At 42.5% G+C, this 18,685-nt stretch overlaps 1 protein-coding gene across 19 annotated transcripts in view; it reads right to left on the reverse strand.

The window, feature by feature from the left end:
* The window catches only part of ZNF655 (zinc finger protein 655), a 19,742-nt gene continuing 1,057 nt past the window's right edge, over nt 1–18,685 (reverse strand). Inside the window, exons 1-5 of one of the 19 annotated variants that reach the window (XM_025380497.1) lie at nt 18,480–18,653; nt 16,502–16,664; nt 15,224–15,309; nt 4,639–4,743; nt 1–4,188 (exon numbers count right to left, since the gene is read on the reverse strand). In XM_025380497.1, coding sequence (XP_025236282.1) covers nt 2,849–3,835 — 987 coding nt within the window. In that variant the 5' untranslated portion in view covers nt 3,836–4,188; nt 4,639–4,743; nt 15,224–15,309; nt 16,502–16,664; nt 18,480–18,653 and the 3' untranslated portion in view covers nt 1–2,848. Of the gene's footprint in view, nt 5,172–12,458; nt 13,301–14,652; nt 14,780–15,223; nt 15,310–16,501; nt 16,691–18,465; nt 18,684–18,685 lie in introns of those variants that run through there. The other 18 variants (XM_025380500.1, XM_025380494.1, XM_025380489.1 and 15 more) reach the window with 18 other exon arrangements.

The raw sequence follows: 18,685 nt of genomic DNA on the forward strand, positions 1-18,685 counted from the left end.
TTCTCAGAATACCAAACACACCTTTATTCAAGTGGAAGTACAAAAGCACATTCCTAAACCAAATGCATACATGTGATTTTTACATATTCTGCTTTTTAGGGATTACATAATCCTGTTTCAGTCACCACAGGTGACTACTGGTCTCTATACATAAGGGTATACATGTTTGATAGGAAAAAACACATGCATTTTTCATTTGCTTTTACATTTAGATCAATTCATTTATATATCAATTTCATTTAGATTCCTACCTTGCCTTGTTGAGATCCTATTCTTGCTGATGGCAAAGAAGTAAAATATAGTGGCAGAACTATCCTAGAGGTTAGCCATAGGAAGATTACAGAGTGAGCAATATATTTTTATATATTTGTTGAGGGTCCCTACTGAATATTATTAACACTGAACTATGAAAGCCTCAATTGCTGGACTGACAACAAGAATTTTAAACAACATCTGTCTCACTCACAAAATGTTATAAAGCTTAAGACAGAAAAATACAAAATGTTTTGACATTACCTAAAGAATCATGAACTCTTGTTCGGTGTATGATGGTGGCCCTGAACTTGAGCCAACATCTGTAATCACTTTTATCAATCAAAAAGCCATGTTCTTTTATATAGCCTGTAGACTATTAAAATACAAAAATGTGGCAATGGATAAACAACTGTACACAAAGCCCTCACACTTCAAATACTGTCCTGGATTGATGAGGGGGGAAGCAGAATTCAATATTTATCTGCAATCCTAATGGTTAAAATTTTACCAGGAACAGACCTGCCACTCTCTTGAAATACTGTCTCTGAGATTAACGTAAGAACAGCATCATCTCTGTTGGAAGGCTACATTCCCTTATGATGCTGATTTGTGTGTGTTTTTATTTATTTTATTTATTTATTTGAGACAGAGTCCCGCTCTGTCGCCCAGGCTGGAGTGCAGTGGCGTGACCTCAGCTCACTGTAACCTCCGCCTCCCAGGTTCAGGCGGTTCTCCTGCGTCAGCCTCCTGAGTAGCTGGGATTACAGGCGCAAGCCACCACGCCCGGCTAATTTTTGTATTTTTAGTACAGACGGGGTTTCACCAAGTTGGCCAGGATGGTCTGGATTGCCTGACCTCGTGATCCACCTGCCTCAGCCTCCCAAAGTGCTGGGATTACAGGTGTGAGCCACCGCGCCCAGCCTGTGTATCTTCTTTATGTTTACCCTACCAAAAGCAGACCTGAGCATTTTGCTGGCCTGAGAGGTATATAAAAGAACTCTAAGCTTAGGCATGCAGAATAGGCACTGGATGAATGTAGTGAGGCTACCAGGAGTCTTGGTGGCTCCCTGATGTCCTTATCATCTCTCTTCTTCGCAGACTGTGGATGCACATAAGACAGCTAAAACCTTGGGCATCATTTGAAAATGTCTGGCTGCCTGCTACAATCTCAGGAGAGAGAATCCTTCATACTTACATTGGACTGGATGTATTTTCAATCCAATTATTTTTCTAAAAAAGATGCTTCGCTTTAGGAAATAAGACACCAGACCAGCAACATCAAGTAGGTATGGAATACTTGCTAGTGAAACGCTTAAAATTAGGAAACTTCTAAATCTTCTAAAGGTGCTTAAGAGAATGCAGAAGTTAATCAACAGGAATCCAAGTGTTGTGGCTGTAAAGCAATATGACATAGGATCCCTAGTAAAGAGCAGGCCTAAGAGTTGGTTTTGGAGAGAACTTAGGCCAAGAACAGCAGAAAAAGCTAAATGAGCTACTTAGTCGATGTGTTTTAACACTGGTGCATTAGCAGTATCTTACGGAAGTTGTGAACACTAAGAACCAATTTCAAAAAAAAAATAAAAATGTTTATAGGGCATATTAAAATAAAAACAGCTTAAATGAGTTCTATGAATAAAATAGGCCCGGCACAGTGACTCACACCTGCAACCCCAGCACTTTGGGAGGACAGGTGGGAGGATTGCTCGAGGCCAGGAATTCGAGACTAGCCTGGGCAACAAAGCAAGACCCCATCTCTGTTCTTTTTAATATCAAAATTATAATAAAAAAGTAAAAATAAATGTACCTACTTAGAATACATATTAAATAAAGGAACTCCATGAGAAAATGGCACTGCATTTACCAAGTCAACCCTAGATTTTTGTGTAATGAAAAAGATTGGGACTACATATTAACAATTTCATAAACAAATAATCAACAATTTTCTCTCCATTATTTTGATGTTGGGTAAAGCCTGAAATGTGGTGTCAAGTTTTTCCATTTGCATTACATCAAATTCTTGTCTACTACGGATATTCTGATATGACAAAGACTAAACTCCTATTGAAATATTTGCCATTTACTACACCCAAATAAGTTATCTTAGGTATAAATTCTTTGATGTTGAATGAGTGTTGGGTTATGACTGAATCTCCTCACACACATACATGTTTATTACATTTATAATCTTTTTGCATGGCATGAATTTGATACTAAACAAGGTAGTTTCTTTGACTGATGGCTTTTTCACATTCACTGCAGCAATGGAATTTTATTCCCGTGTGAATTATCCGAATGTGACTAAGATATGAAAATATTAACAGCATGAAAAATTTACCACATTCAATACATTTATAAGATTTCTCACTGGTATCGATTTCCGGAGTCAATTAGAAGTTTAACACTAATACCTTTTCTTCATTCGTCACATTCAGAGGGTTTCCCTCTGGTGTGAATTATCTGATGCTGAGCAATGGTTGAGCTATGACTGAAGGTTTTACCACATGCAATACATACATGGTTTCTCCCTGGTGTGAGCGCTCAGATGCTGAATGAAGCCTGAATTTGACTAAATGTCTTCCCATCTTCATTACATTCATGAGTTCTCTTTGGTATGAATGCTCTGATGTTGAACCAGGTGTGCTCTCTGACTGGAGTTCTTTTCCCATACATCACAATCAAAGGCTTTCTGTCTGGTGAGGACTTCTTGTTGCAGGATAAGATCTGAGCTATGACTGTAACTGCCCTCATACTCATTACATTCATATGATTTCTCTTTCCTATGCATTTTGTGATGCTGAATAAGGCATGAGGTTTGACTGAAAGCTTTTCCACATTCATTACATTCATGCGCTTTCTCTCCTGTGTGAATTCTTTGATGCTGAATAAGATGTGAATTCAATCTGAAGTCTTTTCCACATTCATTACACGTATAGGGCTTTTCTCTGAAATGAATTCCTTGTTGTTTAATATAGGTCAACCCATATTCATCATACTCATAGGCTTTCTCTTCATGATGGACCCTCTGATGTTCAAGTAGGTATGAAGTATGGCAGAAGTCACTGCCACATATAGTACACTTACAGGGCATCTCTTTGTGAATTTTCTGATGTTGAGTAAGGTGGACACTACGACTGAAGACTCTTTCACAACTGCTACATTTGTAAGATTTGGCTCTGGTGTGAATTTTCTTGTGCTGAATAATGCCTGAGCTTGGACTACAGGATTTATCAGACGCTTCACAGGATTTATCAGATGCTTCACATTTGTAAGGTTTTTCTCTAGTGTGTATTCTTTTATGTCGACTAAGACTTGAGCTCTGACTGAAAGACTTCTCACATTCTTTACATTTGTAGGGCTTCTCTCTAGTATGGATTCTCTGATGTCTAGTAAGGGCTGAACTCTGATGGAAAATTTTCCCACATACATCACATTTATAGGATTTCTCAGTGTTAGGGATGCTCTCCCATTTATTAAGGTGGGAGAGATCCATTAAGCTTTCCTTACATTCACTACTCTGAAAATCCTGTGTTAGATTTATGTGTTCATGTTTACCAGAGGCTGAATTCTGGCTGAAGCTCATGTCATACTTTTCACTGTCATCGGTATTCTGTATTCTAAGAACTCTCTGATCCGCATCAATAGTAGAGTCCAGACTGAAGCTTTTCTCGGGTTCATTACATTCATTGTTCTTCTCACTGGTGAAGGTTTCCTTGCTGATTGTTATTTGCCTAAACTCTCTCTCCAGGTACAGAAATTTCCTTAGAATTTCCTGAAGCCTTTCTAATCTGTCCTCAGACTTATACACTTCTCTAGTCTCAGGAACTTGGGTAATATCGTGTTTGAGTCTTCCTACTCTCACTTTGTACGAATGTACTTCTTCCGAAATTTTCTGCTTAGGAATCGACAGCTTGTTTTCTTCTCTGGTCTCTCCATCTGATACAATATATAAATAGAAAATGCAAACGTAATCTGTACCCTGTGCTTAGGAAAAGAAAACTCAGATGAGAAAACTAAACAATGTAGTATCTACAAGGACAAGAAAAGTTTATTTCCTCTGAAAAACAGGCACAAAATCTCAACAGCAGAAGTAAGGGCATAAACAGGAGCAGTGAGGTAAAACAGCGGACATGTTCAGCAGAGTAAGGAGATAACAGGGAAACAGTTGAAAGAATTTTAGATAAGCAACTTCATTAGGGGTCTAGTACGACATATGCACAGGTACTAAACAAATGGGAAAGGTCAGCCTAACTGAAGGGAAAAGGAAGGAACTCTCCATGCTAGCACACACACAGAGCTCTTCATTCTGAGTGCCAAAGAAGCTACAACTTGGCTGAACAACTGAACTTTACTTCCCTACTAATTGATTGATTCTGCCTTACTCACCTGAGCAGTCACCTCTTAAGACTTCTCTAGTCTTAGTTTCCAGATCAAAGACCTGTAGATCCTGTTCCAGCTGGGAGATCCCATCAGGCTTGGAAATTGGAAATCCTGCTCATAGAGAAGGAAATGGAATGTGGCAATGTATCCCCAGGTCCTACACCAGTCACTTTTTCTTTTAACTAATGATTAAGAGAGAGAGGTCAATTCTGAGAAGGCATTAATTAGGAAGGCCTGGAGAGTGAAGAGGGCAAAGATCTTCTACAAGGAGCTCAGATTTGTGCTCTAGAGAGATGTGTGTTAAGGGGCAAGGTGATGACTTGGGAGCAGAAGGATTCATTTAAATATTATTCAGACAACAGAATGTGTGCATGGGTTTGTCTTCACAGAAGTTATCATTATCACTCTCCATCTGTTACCTAAAGATTAATCTTCAGATTAGATCTGGTCTACAAGTATCAAAACGGAAGTCATCAAAATATAATTCTGCTGGACTGGAGAAAGGTAAAACTCAAGCACCTGCTGCATGGTTAGCTAACCTGTAGCAAGAGAATCAGTGAAAACGAAATAAATATTCCAAGGACCAATCTCAAGAAACAATTTGTTTCAGTGCACATAAGAAAAAAAAGAGTAATATGACACATTCTTACCCATTAGGAGTGTAGTATTTATTCGATAAACATTTATGAAGTGCCTCCTCTATGCAAAGCATGCAGGGGAGAAAGAGGCCAAGAAGGTCCCTTCCCTTGAGGACCTCACACTCTACACAGAAACAGCTCTAAACAACTAACTACAATAAAATATAGAGAGTAAAGTGCAATCAGTGCATCTTCACATAAAACAGTCCTTGTATGGCTTGCATAATGCAATGATTGGATATAAATCTCTTTTAAGGCTAAAGCAACACACAGTCAGCTTCCAAAGAGACAGAATTTTAATACTACTAGTATCAAAGGGCAGTTTTTATATTTGTCCATCCCAGAAAGCTTCTAATAGCACACATACAAGGTCTGGCTCAAGCCCCTCATCTCCAAAAACCTTTCTCTTCATTTACTGAATGTGTACCAAATTTGTTAGTTGTTCCTCTTACCCTGACATGTCACATATAATGGTGTTTACATAGATTTTTTTTAAGTGGTTTCAGGCATTATCACTCATACTTGATTTATAAACTCTTTGATAGAAGGGACCAAGTATCTTGTATCTTGTACTTCTTTTCATTAATTTACTTAACAGCTACTTATTGAGTGCCAACTCTGTGCGCCCAAGCATCAATGTATTAACAGCCACCCAATTTTATAAAAAGGGCACTGGGGCTGGAAAATATGAAGAGCTGACAGCTGCCCCGAAAATTCCACGTGAGAGCCTATGAGCAAGGAGATCAGAATAGATAGAAGAAAAGTATTTACTGTGTTTCTGAAATCCTGCTGGACATTTAGAGTCAGTTCTCCTTGTGGATATTTATTTAATTAAGGTCTGCTATGTCAAATGAAATCGTTTCGGAAGTTTAAAAAGTAAAGTTAGTGTAACATGAAGCAGCAATCAATATTATTCTCAGAATTCCAATAACATAATTTGCAACTTTTAACTGAGATATTTAAGGTGTCTGTCGATATTCAGTAACTGAAAGAAATTCTGGCTGTTTATTCCATATCTACACTTAAAACACATACGCACAACCAAAAAGGTGGTCTTGATATAGGATGAGGGGTTTGATTTTAGACATCTGTTTAACGTAATGTAGGAAGGTGTAAGAGAAAATGCCCAGCAGATGAAGTATGCAAACGCATACAGAGTGATAAAACGGACTTCAGAGAGTAAGAAGGGAAAGGGTGGGAGAAGGGACAAGGGATAAAAAACTACATATTAGGTACAATGTACACTATTCCAGTGACAGGTGCACTAAAATCTCAAAATTCACCACTATGTGATATAATTCATCCATGTAACAAAAAACCACTTGTACCCCCAACACTACTGAAATAACTTTTTAAAAAAAAAAAAAAAAAAAAAAAGAGAAAACGCTGAGCAGGCACAGATACAATATCACAGTTTAGAAGAGGGAACAGGGTATCATCAGTATCATCAAAATATTATTAAGTTTTACCAAGTATTTGGTAGGTGCGAAGTACCATGCCAAGAGCTCTCTAGGTTTTCACTCATTTAATACCATACATTTAAAAGGTAGAAACTATTATTATAGCCATTTTACAGATGGGAATACTAAGATTCACAGAGGTTAAGTAGCTTGCCCAAGGTTACAATAACTGGTAATGCTTAGTTTTCAAACCTGTAGAGTCTTATTTCAAAACCTAGCCTTTAAACAATCTGCTAGTAAAAAAAATATAGGCCGGGCGCGGTGGCTCAAGCCTGTAATCCCAGCACTTTGGGAGGCCGAGACGGGCGGATCACGAGGTCAGGATATCGAGACCATCCTGGCTGACACGGTGAAACCCCGTCTCTACTAAAAAATACGAAAACTTAGCCGGGCGAGGTGGCGGGCGCCTGTAGTCCCAGCTACTCGGGAGGCTGAGGCAGGAGAATGGCGTAAACCCGGGAGGTGGAGCTTGCAGTGAGCTGAGATCCGGCCACTGCACTCCAGCCTGGGCGACAGAGCGAGACTCTGTCTCAAAAAAAAAAAAAAAAAAATATATATATATATATATATATATATGATTTTGCCTCCTAACAAGCCCTGAAAAAAAATAAATAATGATTGTGGACAAAATTCATCCCTTCCTCCAAATTACACACAGAAAGAACATGTAAGTTTTCTTGCTACTAGCCTAAATGCCTGTTTCCTAAATTTAACTCAAAACTTTGCTTTCAAAAATATGTACTTGCTTTACATTTTTCCTGTTTAAAATTAATGTATTAAAACCTCTTGATTTTATTTAAATCTTGAGTTTTCTAATATGATTTATAAAATATTGACAGTGAAGTAAAAGGTAATAATACAAACAACAGAGAAAAAGTGATTAGAATAATATACGGTGAGTCAGGAGCCTAAATAATTGGGAGTTGTAGAAGTGTTACTTAAAAGGGATCTATGGCTGGGCACAGAAGCTCACATCTGTAATTCCAGCACTTTGGGAGGCCAAGACGGACAGATCGCTTCAGCCCAAGAGTCTGAGACCAGCCTGGGCAACATAGTGAGATCCCATCTCTACAAAAAATACAAAAATTAGCCAGGCATGGTGGCACATGCCTGTAGTCCCAGCTACTTGGGAGGCAGAGGCATAATGATCCCTTGAGCTCAGAAGGTCGAGGCTGCAGTGAGCTGAGATCACACCATTGTACTCCAGCCTGGGTGAGAGTGAGATCCTGTCAGTCAGTCAGTCAATCAACCAATAAACCAATCAATGGGATCTATGTACCAGGCATGGTGGCTCACACATATAATCCCAGCACTTTGACAAGCCAAGGCAGGAGGATCTCATGAGCTCAGAAATTTGAGACCTGACTGGGGAACATAGACTCTGTTGCTACAAAAAATTAAAATTAAAAATTAAAAGTTATCTAAAAGATGATTTATTATCAAGGAAATGCAAATCCCTTTACAATAAAAATGCAAACCCCGGCCAGGCGCAGTGACTCATGCCTGTAATCCTAGCACTTTGGGAGGCCAAGGCGGGCAGATCACGAGGTCAGGAGATCGAGACCATACTGGCTAACACAGTGAAACCCCGTCTCTACTAAAAATACCAAAAGTTAGCCAGGCATGGTGGCGGGTGCCTGTAGTCCCAGCTACTCGGGAAGCTGAGGCAGGAGAATCGCTTGAACCCAGGAGGTGGAGGTTGCAGTGAGCTGAGATCGCGCCACTGCACTCTAGCCTGGGCGACAGAGTGAGACTCCATTTCAAAAAAACAAACAAAAAAAAAATGCAAACCCCTAAGCAATAATCCAAACAAAAATCAATTTGAGGAAACTCCACTATAAATAAATAATTGGAACACATTCCTAAAATTTTTATTTGTATTTAAAAATCTGGTCTATAGCTCGTATCACTTGCTGTTCTTTCAAAAATATTAAAGTTACTAGCACAAGCCAGGTACTTAATTTTTTTTTTTTTTTTGGTGGGGGGGGTATGGAGTTACCCAGGCTGGAGTACAATGACACAATCTTGGCTCGCTGCAACCTCCACCTCGCGGGTTCAAGTGATTCTCCAGCCTCAGCCTCCTGGGTAGCTGGAATCACAGGCACATACCACCACGCCTGGCTAATTTTTGTATTTTTAGTAAAGACAGGGTTTCACCATGTTGGTCAGGCTGGTCTCGAACTCCTGACCTTGTGATCCGCCCATCTCACCCTCCCAAAGTGCTGGGATTACAAGCGTGAGCCACCACACCCAGTACAAGCCAGGTACTTATATGCATAATCAAATTCAATGCTGTACAACCCAGAAGGTAGACGTTGTTTTTCATGTTTTATAAATGAAGAAAATGAGTGTCAGATTATATAATTTGCTCAACATACTGGAACCCAAGTTTGATCCCACAGTTTATATTCTTTCCAACCTACCATACTGCCTATCAAAGAAAGCATTAGTAGCAGGTTCTCTCGACACTGATGTGAATGCTTTTTTTTTTTTTTTTTTTTTTTTTTTTTTTTTTGAGACAGAGTCTCACTCTGTCGCCCAGGCTGGAGGAGTACTCTGGAGGCACGATCTCAGCTCACTGCAACCTCCACCTCTTGGGTTCAAGTGATTCTTCTGCCTCAGCCTCCAGAGTAGCTGAGATTACTGGCATGTGCCACTATGCCCAGCTAATTTTATTTTTAGTAGAGACGGGGTTTCTCCATGTTGGTCAGGCTGATCTCGAACTCTCAACCTCAGATGATCTGCCCGCCTAGGCCTCCCAAAGTGCTGGGATTACAGATGGCTCATGCCACCACGCCCGGCTGACTCTATGCTTTAAAAATATGCACTTGTTTTACATTTTTCCCATTTAAAATTAACGTATTAAAACCTTTTGATTTTAAGGCTGGATGTGGATCACATGAGGCCAAGAGTTCAAGACCAGCCTGACCAACGTGGCAAAATCCCATCTCTACTAAAAACACAAAAATTAGCTGGGTATGGTGGTGCATGCCTGTAGTCCCAGCTACTCTGGAGGCTGAGGTACAAGAATAGCTTTGGGCCTGGGAGGTGGAGGTTGCAGTGAGCTGACATTGTGCCACCACACTCCAGCCTGAGCAACAGAGCAAGCCTCTTGTCTAAAAAAAAAAAAAAAAAAAAAAAAAAAGATTTTATTTAAATCTTGAGAGTTTTCTAATAAAATTTATTTTAATCTGGTCTTCAAAAATAACAGTTAAAGCCGAGCGTGGTGTTGGCTCACATGTGTAATCCCAGGACTTTGGGGAGCTGAGGCAGGCAGATCACTTGAGTCCAGGAGTTCAACAGCCTGGGTAACAGCTAAATACCTTCTTTACTAAAAATAGAAAAAAATTACACTGTGGTACAGGCCTATATGCCCCACTACATAGAAGGCTGAGGTAGGAGGATCACCTGAGCCTGGGGGGAAGTCCAGGCTGCAGTGAGCTGTTATTTTGCCACTGTATTCCAGCCTGGGAGACAAGAGGAGACCCTGTCTCAAAAATAGTAATAATAATATTTAAAATCTGCCATATTATATGGTTTGCTGCTTTTACTACAGCTATGCTTTTAGCCATCTGAAAGTTTCACGCTTTTCTTCCTGGTCCTTAATACACAAATAATATCTCTCCATAGCAATATCATTCTTTTGTAGATACCTGCTGGACTGGAATGTGTCCCTAGAGAGTTTTACTTTTTGAGTGCATGTCCTTCTGGTCCCAAACTATAAACTGGCCTGTCTGTCCAATTTGTCATGGCATTTTGAATTTTTCTTGTCATCAGAGTACACACAACTTACCAAAAATATTAAAAACTTCACGTGTAGTTGAACTTATTGTCCTAAAGGCACAAAGTAGTGAAAAAGTGCAGGGGTTTCAGAGGCAGATCTGGTCCCAATCCTCTCACTGATCCTGCAAAGATCACTTAACTTCTCTGAGCCTCAGTTTCCTCAGATATAAAATGGAGCAGTATCATCTGCTCACAGGGTTATGGTAAGGATTAAATGAGATATATATATCTCATTTATATATATATATATCCCATTTATATATATATATGCACACACACATATAAATGTCCTATGTCTGTGTGTGTGTGTGTATATATACACACACACATATCTATAGCACCCAATAACATACTGGCTGTTCAATAAATATTAAATAGCTGTGACAATGGAAAACATTCTGTGCAAAATCACTGTAATCCTTCATGACATCAAGTTAAAAAAGCAGAGAGTATGTGCCAAACATTCCCAATCTATTGACCCTGTTAGTATCAACTAGAATTTTAACAAGCATGTTTCTGAGGCCAGCATCTAATAGGGCACCTGCCACACTGACCATGTGAAAAGCAACCCGGTCCCCTTTCCCAGTCTTAATCTCCCACACTAAGTAACAGGTAACTTCCCTATGGATAGTGACCCACAAGCAAATTGTTCATTCATCATCAATGGAGTATGTTCCTTTTTAAATTATGTGGTAATGAAAACTACTTATTACCGACTTCTTTACTCAGCTATTTGTACTCTGTATATTTACTGCTACATAGTGGAAGCACTTAAGCAAAGGACCAACGTCCTGATGTCTGTGACAAATACAATCTGGAGGCCGGGCGCAGTGCCTAACACCTGTAATTCCAGCACTTTGGGAGGCCGAGGCAGGCAGATCACCAGGTCAGGAGATCGAGACCATCCTGGCTAAGATGATGAACTCCGTCTTTACTAAAAATACAACAAAAAATTAGCTGGGCATGGTGGTGGGCGCCTGTAGTCCCAGCCACTCGGGAGGCTGAGGCAGCAGAATGGTGTGAACCCGGGAGGCGGAGCTTGCAGTGAGCCGAGATCACACCACTGCATTCCAGCCTGGGTGACACAGTGAGACTCCATCTCAAAAACAAAACAAAACAAAATACAATCTGGAGCTCCTGCCATGAGAAAACGATGTAAACTGGAAAGCAGGACTGAATCATAAAATCTTGGCTGGGTGCAGTGGCTCACGACTGTAATCCCAGCACTGTGGGAGGCTGACACGGGCAGATCATGAGGTCAGGAGATTGAGACCATCCTGGCTAACATGGTGAAACCCCGTCTCTATTAAAAGTACAAAAAAATTAGTCGGGCGTGGTGGCGAGTGCCTGTAGTCCCAGCTACTTGGGAGGCTGAGGCAGGAGAATGGCATGAACCCAGGAGGCAGAGCTTGCAGTGAGCCGAGATGGTGCCACTGCACTCCAGCATGGGCGACAGAGCGAGCCTCCGTCTCAAAAAAAAAAAAAGTCTTACAACCCCAAAAAGTTAAATTAATAAATGTATAAACTTAACCCAGTTGTGCCAGAGGTTGCACATTTTTTTTGTTAAACATCAGACCTTGGCGATGACCTTGAGCAGCAAGATATAAATCATTCCCGCAAGCTTAGTGTTCCAATAATGGAACTCTAGGCATAAATGAGTTAAATTTCAGATGAAGTTTGCTGAATCCACAAATATGAAAATGACTTCCCAATGATTGTAAAAACAACTGCTAAGGAGATGCTGCTAACTTGATCACAAAAGCAAGATGAGTAGAAGGGTCTCTTACATCATGTGTATGTCTCTTGTACGTGTAAGTGTGCATGCATGCGGAGTGTGCGTGCAGAGATAAGAGAGGAAATGGGATAAAGTTCAATCTATAGCATACTATGCTATTAGACTGCATTAAACTGCTACAAAGTTTCTTTACTTCAAAAAGTAGACAGGTTAACTGTTGGAAACTCTGTAATTATTAGACAAAATTAACAGTACTTTACAATATATGTATGTCACTTTACAGTTTACAAAGTTATTAAGTAGATATTCATTTTGATGTGCTGAAAGAAATTTAACTTCTTTGCCCTCCCTTCTCCCCTCCATCAAGGACAGAGTAAGGAACACTTAATCAGGAAAGGCAATATAAACACATCAATCTGTACAGAACCACAAAGAATAAAGGGGAAGAAGGTAGGACCTTGAAGAGGGCCACAGGGACTTCAAGGAAGGAGGAAACCAGAATGTTAAACATGAGGAAAGCCCAGGGTTCACAGGAGAGTTAGGCACCATACGGGGCAGGTTGTGTTTGCCACATAAAAGGAGGGGCACACAGCGTAAGTTTCACATTCTAAAATAATACGAAAACACCATAACTGAAGAGCTGAAGTTGGAATTTCTGGTTTCTCACAACACAAGTAGATGATGACCACAAACCATGGTTTCTGAATGAACTGAGTTCAAAATGCATCTGGTTGCAACAGAGGGCTTCCTTGGACCCTAACATTAGAAATTAAACAGAGGTAATTTGAGGAGCTGCGATTTTACACAGTGGTGGCATCCTGGGGAGCTTCTATTCCATCAGTCAAGTTTAATATCTCACAATCGTGGAAAAGGAGTTTCCGAGCAGGGACGAGCAATATCGATGGGAAGCCGATACTTGGGCCATCTCTTGGAGATTCCTGCTGTAAGGATGGCAAGTGTTTCTCCAGAGAAAGCACTTGCCTGGGTATGACTCAGGGCCGGGCAGGAATTCACACTATGAATCCGGGTGGTGGGAAGGCGGAGAAGTATGCCTACAAAGATTAAAGAGCCGGGAATGGAAAACACACTAAAAACCGTCCCAGTGGGCAGGCTGCCTCCCCACAGATAAGAAGACCTTGAATTCTGAGCATAATCAGCGGGAGACAAAGCAATGCCCTGGATACCACCAGCATAGACAAAGCCAACGGGAAAAAAAAGAAAATAAAACGCGTGATTCAGTATTTACACACACAAAAAGAAGAGTGCAGAAGCAAGCAAGAAACTAAAGAAAAAGGAGGCCGGCTGCAGTGGCTCATGCCTGTAATTCCAGTACTTTGGGAGGCCGAGGAGGGTGGATCACTTGAGGTCAAGAGTTCGAGATCAGCCTGACCAGCACGGTGAAACTCCGTCTCCTCTAAAAATACAAAATTAGCCAGGCGTGGTGGCCCACACCTGTAATCCCCGCTACTTGGGAGGCTGAGGCAGGAGAATTGCTTGAACCCGGGAGGCAGAGGTTGCAGTGAGCTGAGATTGCACCATTGCACTCCAGCCTGGGCAACAAGAGTGAAACTCTGTCTAAAAATAAAATAAAATTAAAAATATAATATAAAAAATAAACTAAAGAGAAAGGAACAATGCTCACACCAAGGGAGCTGCCGACAAACCCTACTGATGCTTCCCGGCAGCACTACAGCTTGCCTAATCCCAGCTTCCTACTATACCTTTCAAAATGACAATGGAGAGACATGAGTTAAGCATTGACCCCACCTCAGCGTGGGGTAAACGTCTGAGATTTCTGCTGCCCTGGGTGCGGTTACGTTGGATTACCATTCTGGGTGACTCACTGAAATGTACTCACAGTGAGTCATGCCTTCAAATGACATCTCAAGTTCTGCCTGCTTGGAGATACATCTGGGGATCTTAAGGGGTGAGGGACTACTCAGCAAGAAGGAATTTAGCCTGTCTTTTTAAACGGCATTTCTTTTTCCTGGAAAAATGGGAAATTCTCCAATTCTCCAATACAGGGACACTGAGATACCGAAGAGGAAAGTGTCCGGTTGGAGGTTGGGAGGCCACCCTGGGGTCTCTCCTACAAAAATGGAAGAGAGAAGAGTGAGAAATCAAGCAAAGCACAAGAAAGTTTCCCTTTGCTAAAAGGGAACAGATGCCCCACAATGGCCAGAAATATGAACTGGGGATGAGGAGAATAACTCCTCTTGGCACCCCCAAACAAACCTTAATTATCCCTCCCAGAGAAGATGACATGAAAGATAAGGATTCAGAGGTTCTAAGACCTGGAATCTAAGCCACACTCTACAGACCTTCTCAGAGACCTTATACTTATGAAGAAACAAGAAAGTAAAGAAATTCAAATAGATAAACCAAATAATAAGGAAGTCCTTACCCAGTGAGACCACGTTCCCATAATTCTCTAACATCACTTCTCTGTAGAGGTCCCTCTGAACAGGGTCCAGGTATCCCCATTCCTCTCGAGTAAGGTGCACAGCCACATCCTCGAATGTCACAAACTCCTGAAATAACACATCCTGGCTGCTCTGAGGAATGAGAACACTGTAGTACCATGGCCAGAGAATGAAGATCATAGTGAGGGAATGAGAACACTGTAGCATCATGGCCAGAGAATGAAGATCACAGAGAGGGTATCCAGTATGTACTTACGTTGAGGAGGAGGGAGAACAGATTAGAACCTATGGAATAAAGCCCATAACCCTTAAACATCTAATAAGCACCCGTCACACAACCATGAACAAAGAAAAAACAGAGTTTGCTCATGGTACTGGGGAGATGGGAAGTTGGTTTATGTGAAGTCCAGGTCTCTGAAGAGGATCAATTCCCAAACTGGATTCTGCTATTGAAAAAAATTCCAGGCAAGGTCTACAGATGGGATGAGTGAGAGGCCACACTCCATCAGTAGCAATAGTCCCTGAGGAAATGCAGAGGGTTCCTCAGCTCACCTGGTACCTGGCTGTCAAGAGCGCAGCTGCCTGGTCTCCTGGGCTTCCCTCACAGGGAAGAGCAGGCACCTGGGGAACAGGTGGAGCTGAGGGAGGAGAAAGGAGTGAAGGGTGAGAGCAGCCCTAACCCAGGACTCCCTTTCAGAGGAGGCCTCTCCAGCCCAAGGGGTGTCAGCAGGACCCTCCTCAATACTCTAGTAAAACCAATGAACATTTTTTAGGTATTGGGTTGTGTCTACTCTGCTTTGTCTCAGTACTTGCATGCCTTATGCAAGTTTAGACCTGTGATACAGGATTTTCTTAGGAAAGCTTGTATTTCACTTTATTTTCATCACATGACAGTCCTCTTACAGAGGAGTAAGACTATACCTGTTTTGCAGATGGGCAAAGAAAAGCATAAAGACTTGTGGGGACTTGTCCTGGGCTAGGGTTATTTAGCAGACTTCTGACCCTTTCCAGGCACTGTTCTAGACACTTGATAAGCCTTTCTCTTGTGAATGGGCACTGTCTCAACCAGTGTGTAAGGCCCCCAAGACAAGAAAGGGTCATCTGTTTCCTCGAAATATTTTCTACAGTCCCACAATCCCCCACAGCACTCTACACATTGTGCCACTTGATCTGTGTGGGTGACACACAAGTTATTTCAGGCACTAGGGTTAACCACAGGCAATCTAAGACACAGCTCTTACAAAACAAAGGAAGAAAAAGACCAACCTACCTATACGATACAGAAAAGTGTGACTGCATAGTCAAAATACAGTATATATACATTCATACAGGCATTGTGTCCAACCAAGGAATTAAATGGTTGCTTCCTTGACCAAATTTAGTCTAGTCACAAAAAACTGCAGTTACAACAGAATGGATGGCAGGTGACAAAGCAAAGCAAAACTAAGTGAAGGGAACCAGGGAAGGAAAGGTCCTGAATCTAAGAGGAAGTGAGAGCCAGGAAAGGACTCTGAGATGTGGCAAAAGCAGCATATTTCAGAAATTATTCCGGATGTGAGAACTGGGATGAAGTGAAGGTTGCCTGAAGGAAAAACAACCACAGCGAGTAAGTAGCCATCACTCTGCTTATTTAAGAAAGATGAGCTGTCCTTAATAAAAGGGCTCAGACTAGGACTGAACTGAGTCACACCTGCCCATGCTTTCATTCCTCCCTCTAGGGACCACGTTCTTATTCCAGTTCTTGACCTCTCTCACACCAGTCCCAGGAGCCCCCTCGGGAGCCCCTCCACACTCCCACTCTCCCGGATAGAAGTGCTGTCTCTGCCTTACCCCCAGCGAGTCCCTGTTCCATGTCGGTGTCCTGCACAAACTGAGGCTCTGGGGACAGACACTCAGACTGGGTCTCCAAAGACTGAAACTGGACCCTTGGTGACCCTGCTGCTTCCTGGGCTGGTATTTCCTCCATCACTGCTCTGGAGGACAATGACCATCACTGCAAGGTGAGATTAAGAGAAATTACTGTAATAAGTTAAAACATTTCATCATTTTATATCATCAGGACTTTGCAAAATATCTTACACACTGTGGATATTCAATAAAAATTAGTTGATAATGATTAACCACCCTAAATAAGTTACAGAGGCCTGGCGCGGTGGCTCACGCCTGTAATCCCAGCACTTTGGGAGGCCGAGACGGGCGGATCACGAGGTCAGGAGATCGAGACCATCCTGGCTAACACAGTGAAACCCCGTCTCTACTAAAAAATACAAAAAACTAGCCGGGCGTGGTGGCAGGCACCTGTAGTCCCAGCTACTCAGAAGGCTGAGGCAGGAGAATGGCGTAAACCCGGGAGGCGGAGCTTGCAGTGAGCTGAGATCCGGCCACTGCACTCCAGCCTGGGTGACAGAGCGAGACTCCATGTCAAAAAAAAAAAAAAGTTACAGAAAAATGGGGCCAGGTGCAGTGGCCTGTAATCCCAGCACTTTGGGAGGCTGAGGCGGGACAATCACTTGAGGTCAAGAGTTTGAGACCAGCCTGATCAACATGGTGCAACTTCATCTCTACTAAAAACACAAAAATGAGCCAGCATGCTGGTACTGGTCTGTAATTCCAGCTATTTGGGAGGCTGAGGCAGGAGAATTGCTTGAATCCAGAAGGCATACGTTGCAAGATCTCGCCACTGCACTCCAACCTGGGTAACAGAGTGAGACTCCGTCTCAAAGAAAAAAAAGAGAAAGAAAGAAAAAGAAATATGGATATGCTTCAGCTTTAAATACTTAAGAACCAAATCATATGATCCAAGTATGGAGGAGTCTCCAATTTGGAATTCGTAGCATTAAAAAAAATCAACACAGTACAATTCAATAGTGTAAAACTTTCTGTAGAAAGTTGAAAATATTTAAAATTGGCCACGTGGGGTGGCTCGAGCCTATAATCCCAACACTTTGGGAGGCCCAGACGGGTGGATCCCTTAAGCTCAGGAGTTCCAGACCGTCCTGGACAACACGGTGAAACCCCATCTCTACAAAAAATAAAAATAAATAGCCAAGCATGGTGGCCCAGGCCTGTAGTTCCAGCTACTGCAAAGGCCAAGGAAGGAGAATCGCTTGAGCTTGGGAGGTAGAGGCTGCAGTGAGCTATGACTGCGCCACTACACTCCAGCCTGTATGACAGCCCCTCTCAAATAAAATATTTAAAATTTACAATTTTCTTTGGAGGCTCAAGTTGGTGCCCAGAGAAAAACGCTGGTTATGATTACTCATTTTAATTTTGTTTTAGTAGAGATGGGAGATTCCCTATGTTGCCCAGGTTGGACTTGAACTCCTGGCCTCAAGCAATCCTCCCACCTCGGCCTCCCAAACTGCGGGGATTACAGGCGTGAACCACCGTGACAGGCCCGCGTTTACGTAAATAAATTCATTTAAATAAATAAATAAACAGCAGCCCCCTTAGGAATGTCTTGGTAACACCGTCAACCCACTCTGATTTACTAAACGGGCTTGGCAAATAAAACTCCACTTCTGGGGCAGGCCCTTCGCTAACCCAGACCAGCTAGGCCGGCCTTTTCCCGCAATCCTGAGAGCAACGCAGGGAAAAGCCGCGGTTCGAACAGGTTTGAGCGGCGTCCTTCAGGCCCAAGGACGCATGAGGGTGCCGTCCCCCTCCCACCACCCTCGCCCTGGGCCCTCGCCGGGCTCCCAGCTCGGTCCTCAGAAGGCCTTGCCCGGCGCTGCCCTCCTCCCACTTCCCTTTTAGGCCAAGGCAAAGTCCCAAAAGAACCAGGGGGGCCATACCGACCAGCTCGCACCAGGGCACGGTCGCCGGCTCCTGACGGCGGAGCCCTAGGTCCGCAAGGTGAATGAACCAGGGCTGAAGAAAAACAGGCCCTCCTCGCACCCGGGCCTCCGCGCACTCTCGGGGAAGCAAACCACCGTAGGCCGCGGACGGACGCCGCCTCCTTCTACTCCCGTGAAGGCGAAACAAGCGGCTACCCCACTGCGACCCCAGAACGGC

This window comes from Theropithecus gelada, chromosome 3, assembly GCF_003255815.1.
Source record: "Theropithecus gelada isolate Dixy chromosome 3, Tgel_1.0, whole genome shotgun sequence".
NCBI classification, from domain to species: domain Eukaryota; kingdom Metazoa; phylum Chordata; class Mammalia; order Primates; family Cercopithecidae; genus Theropithecus; species Theropithecus gelada.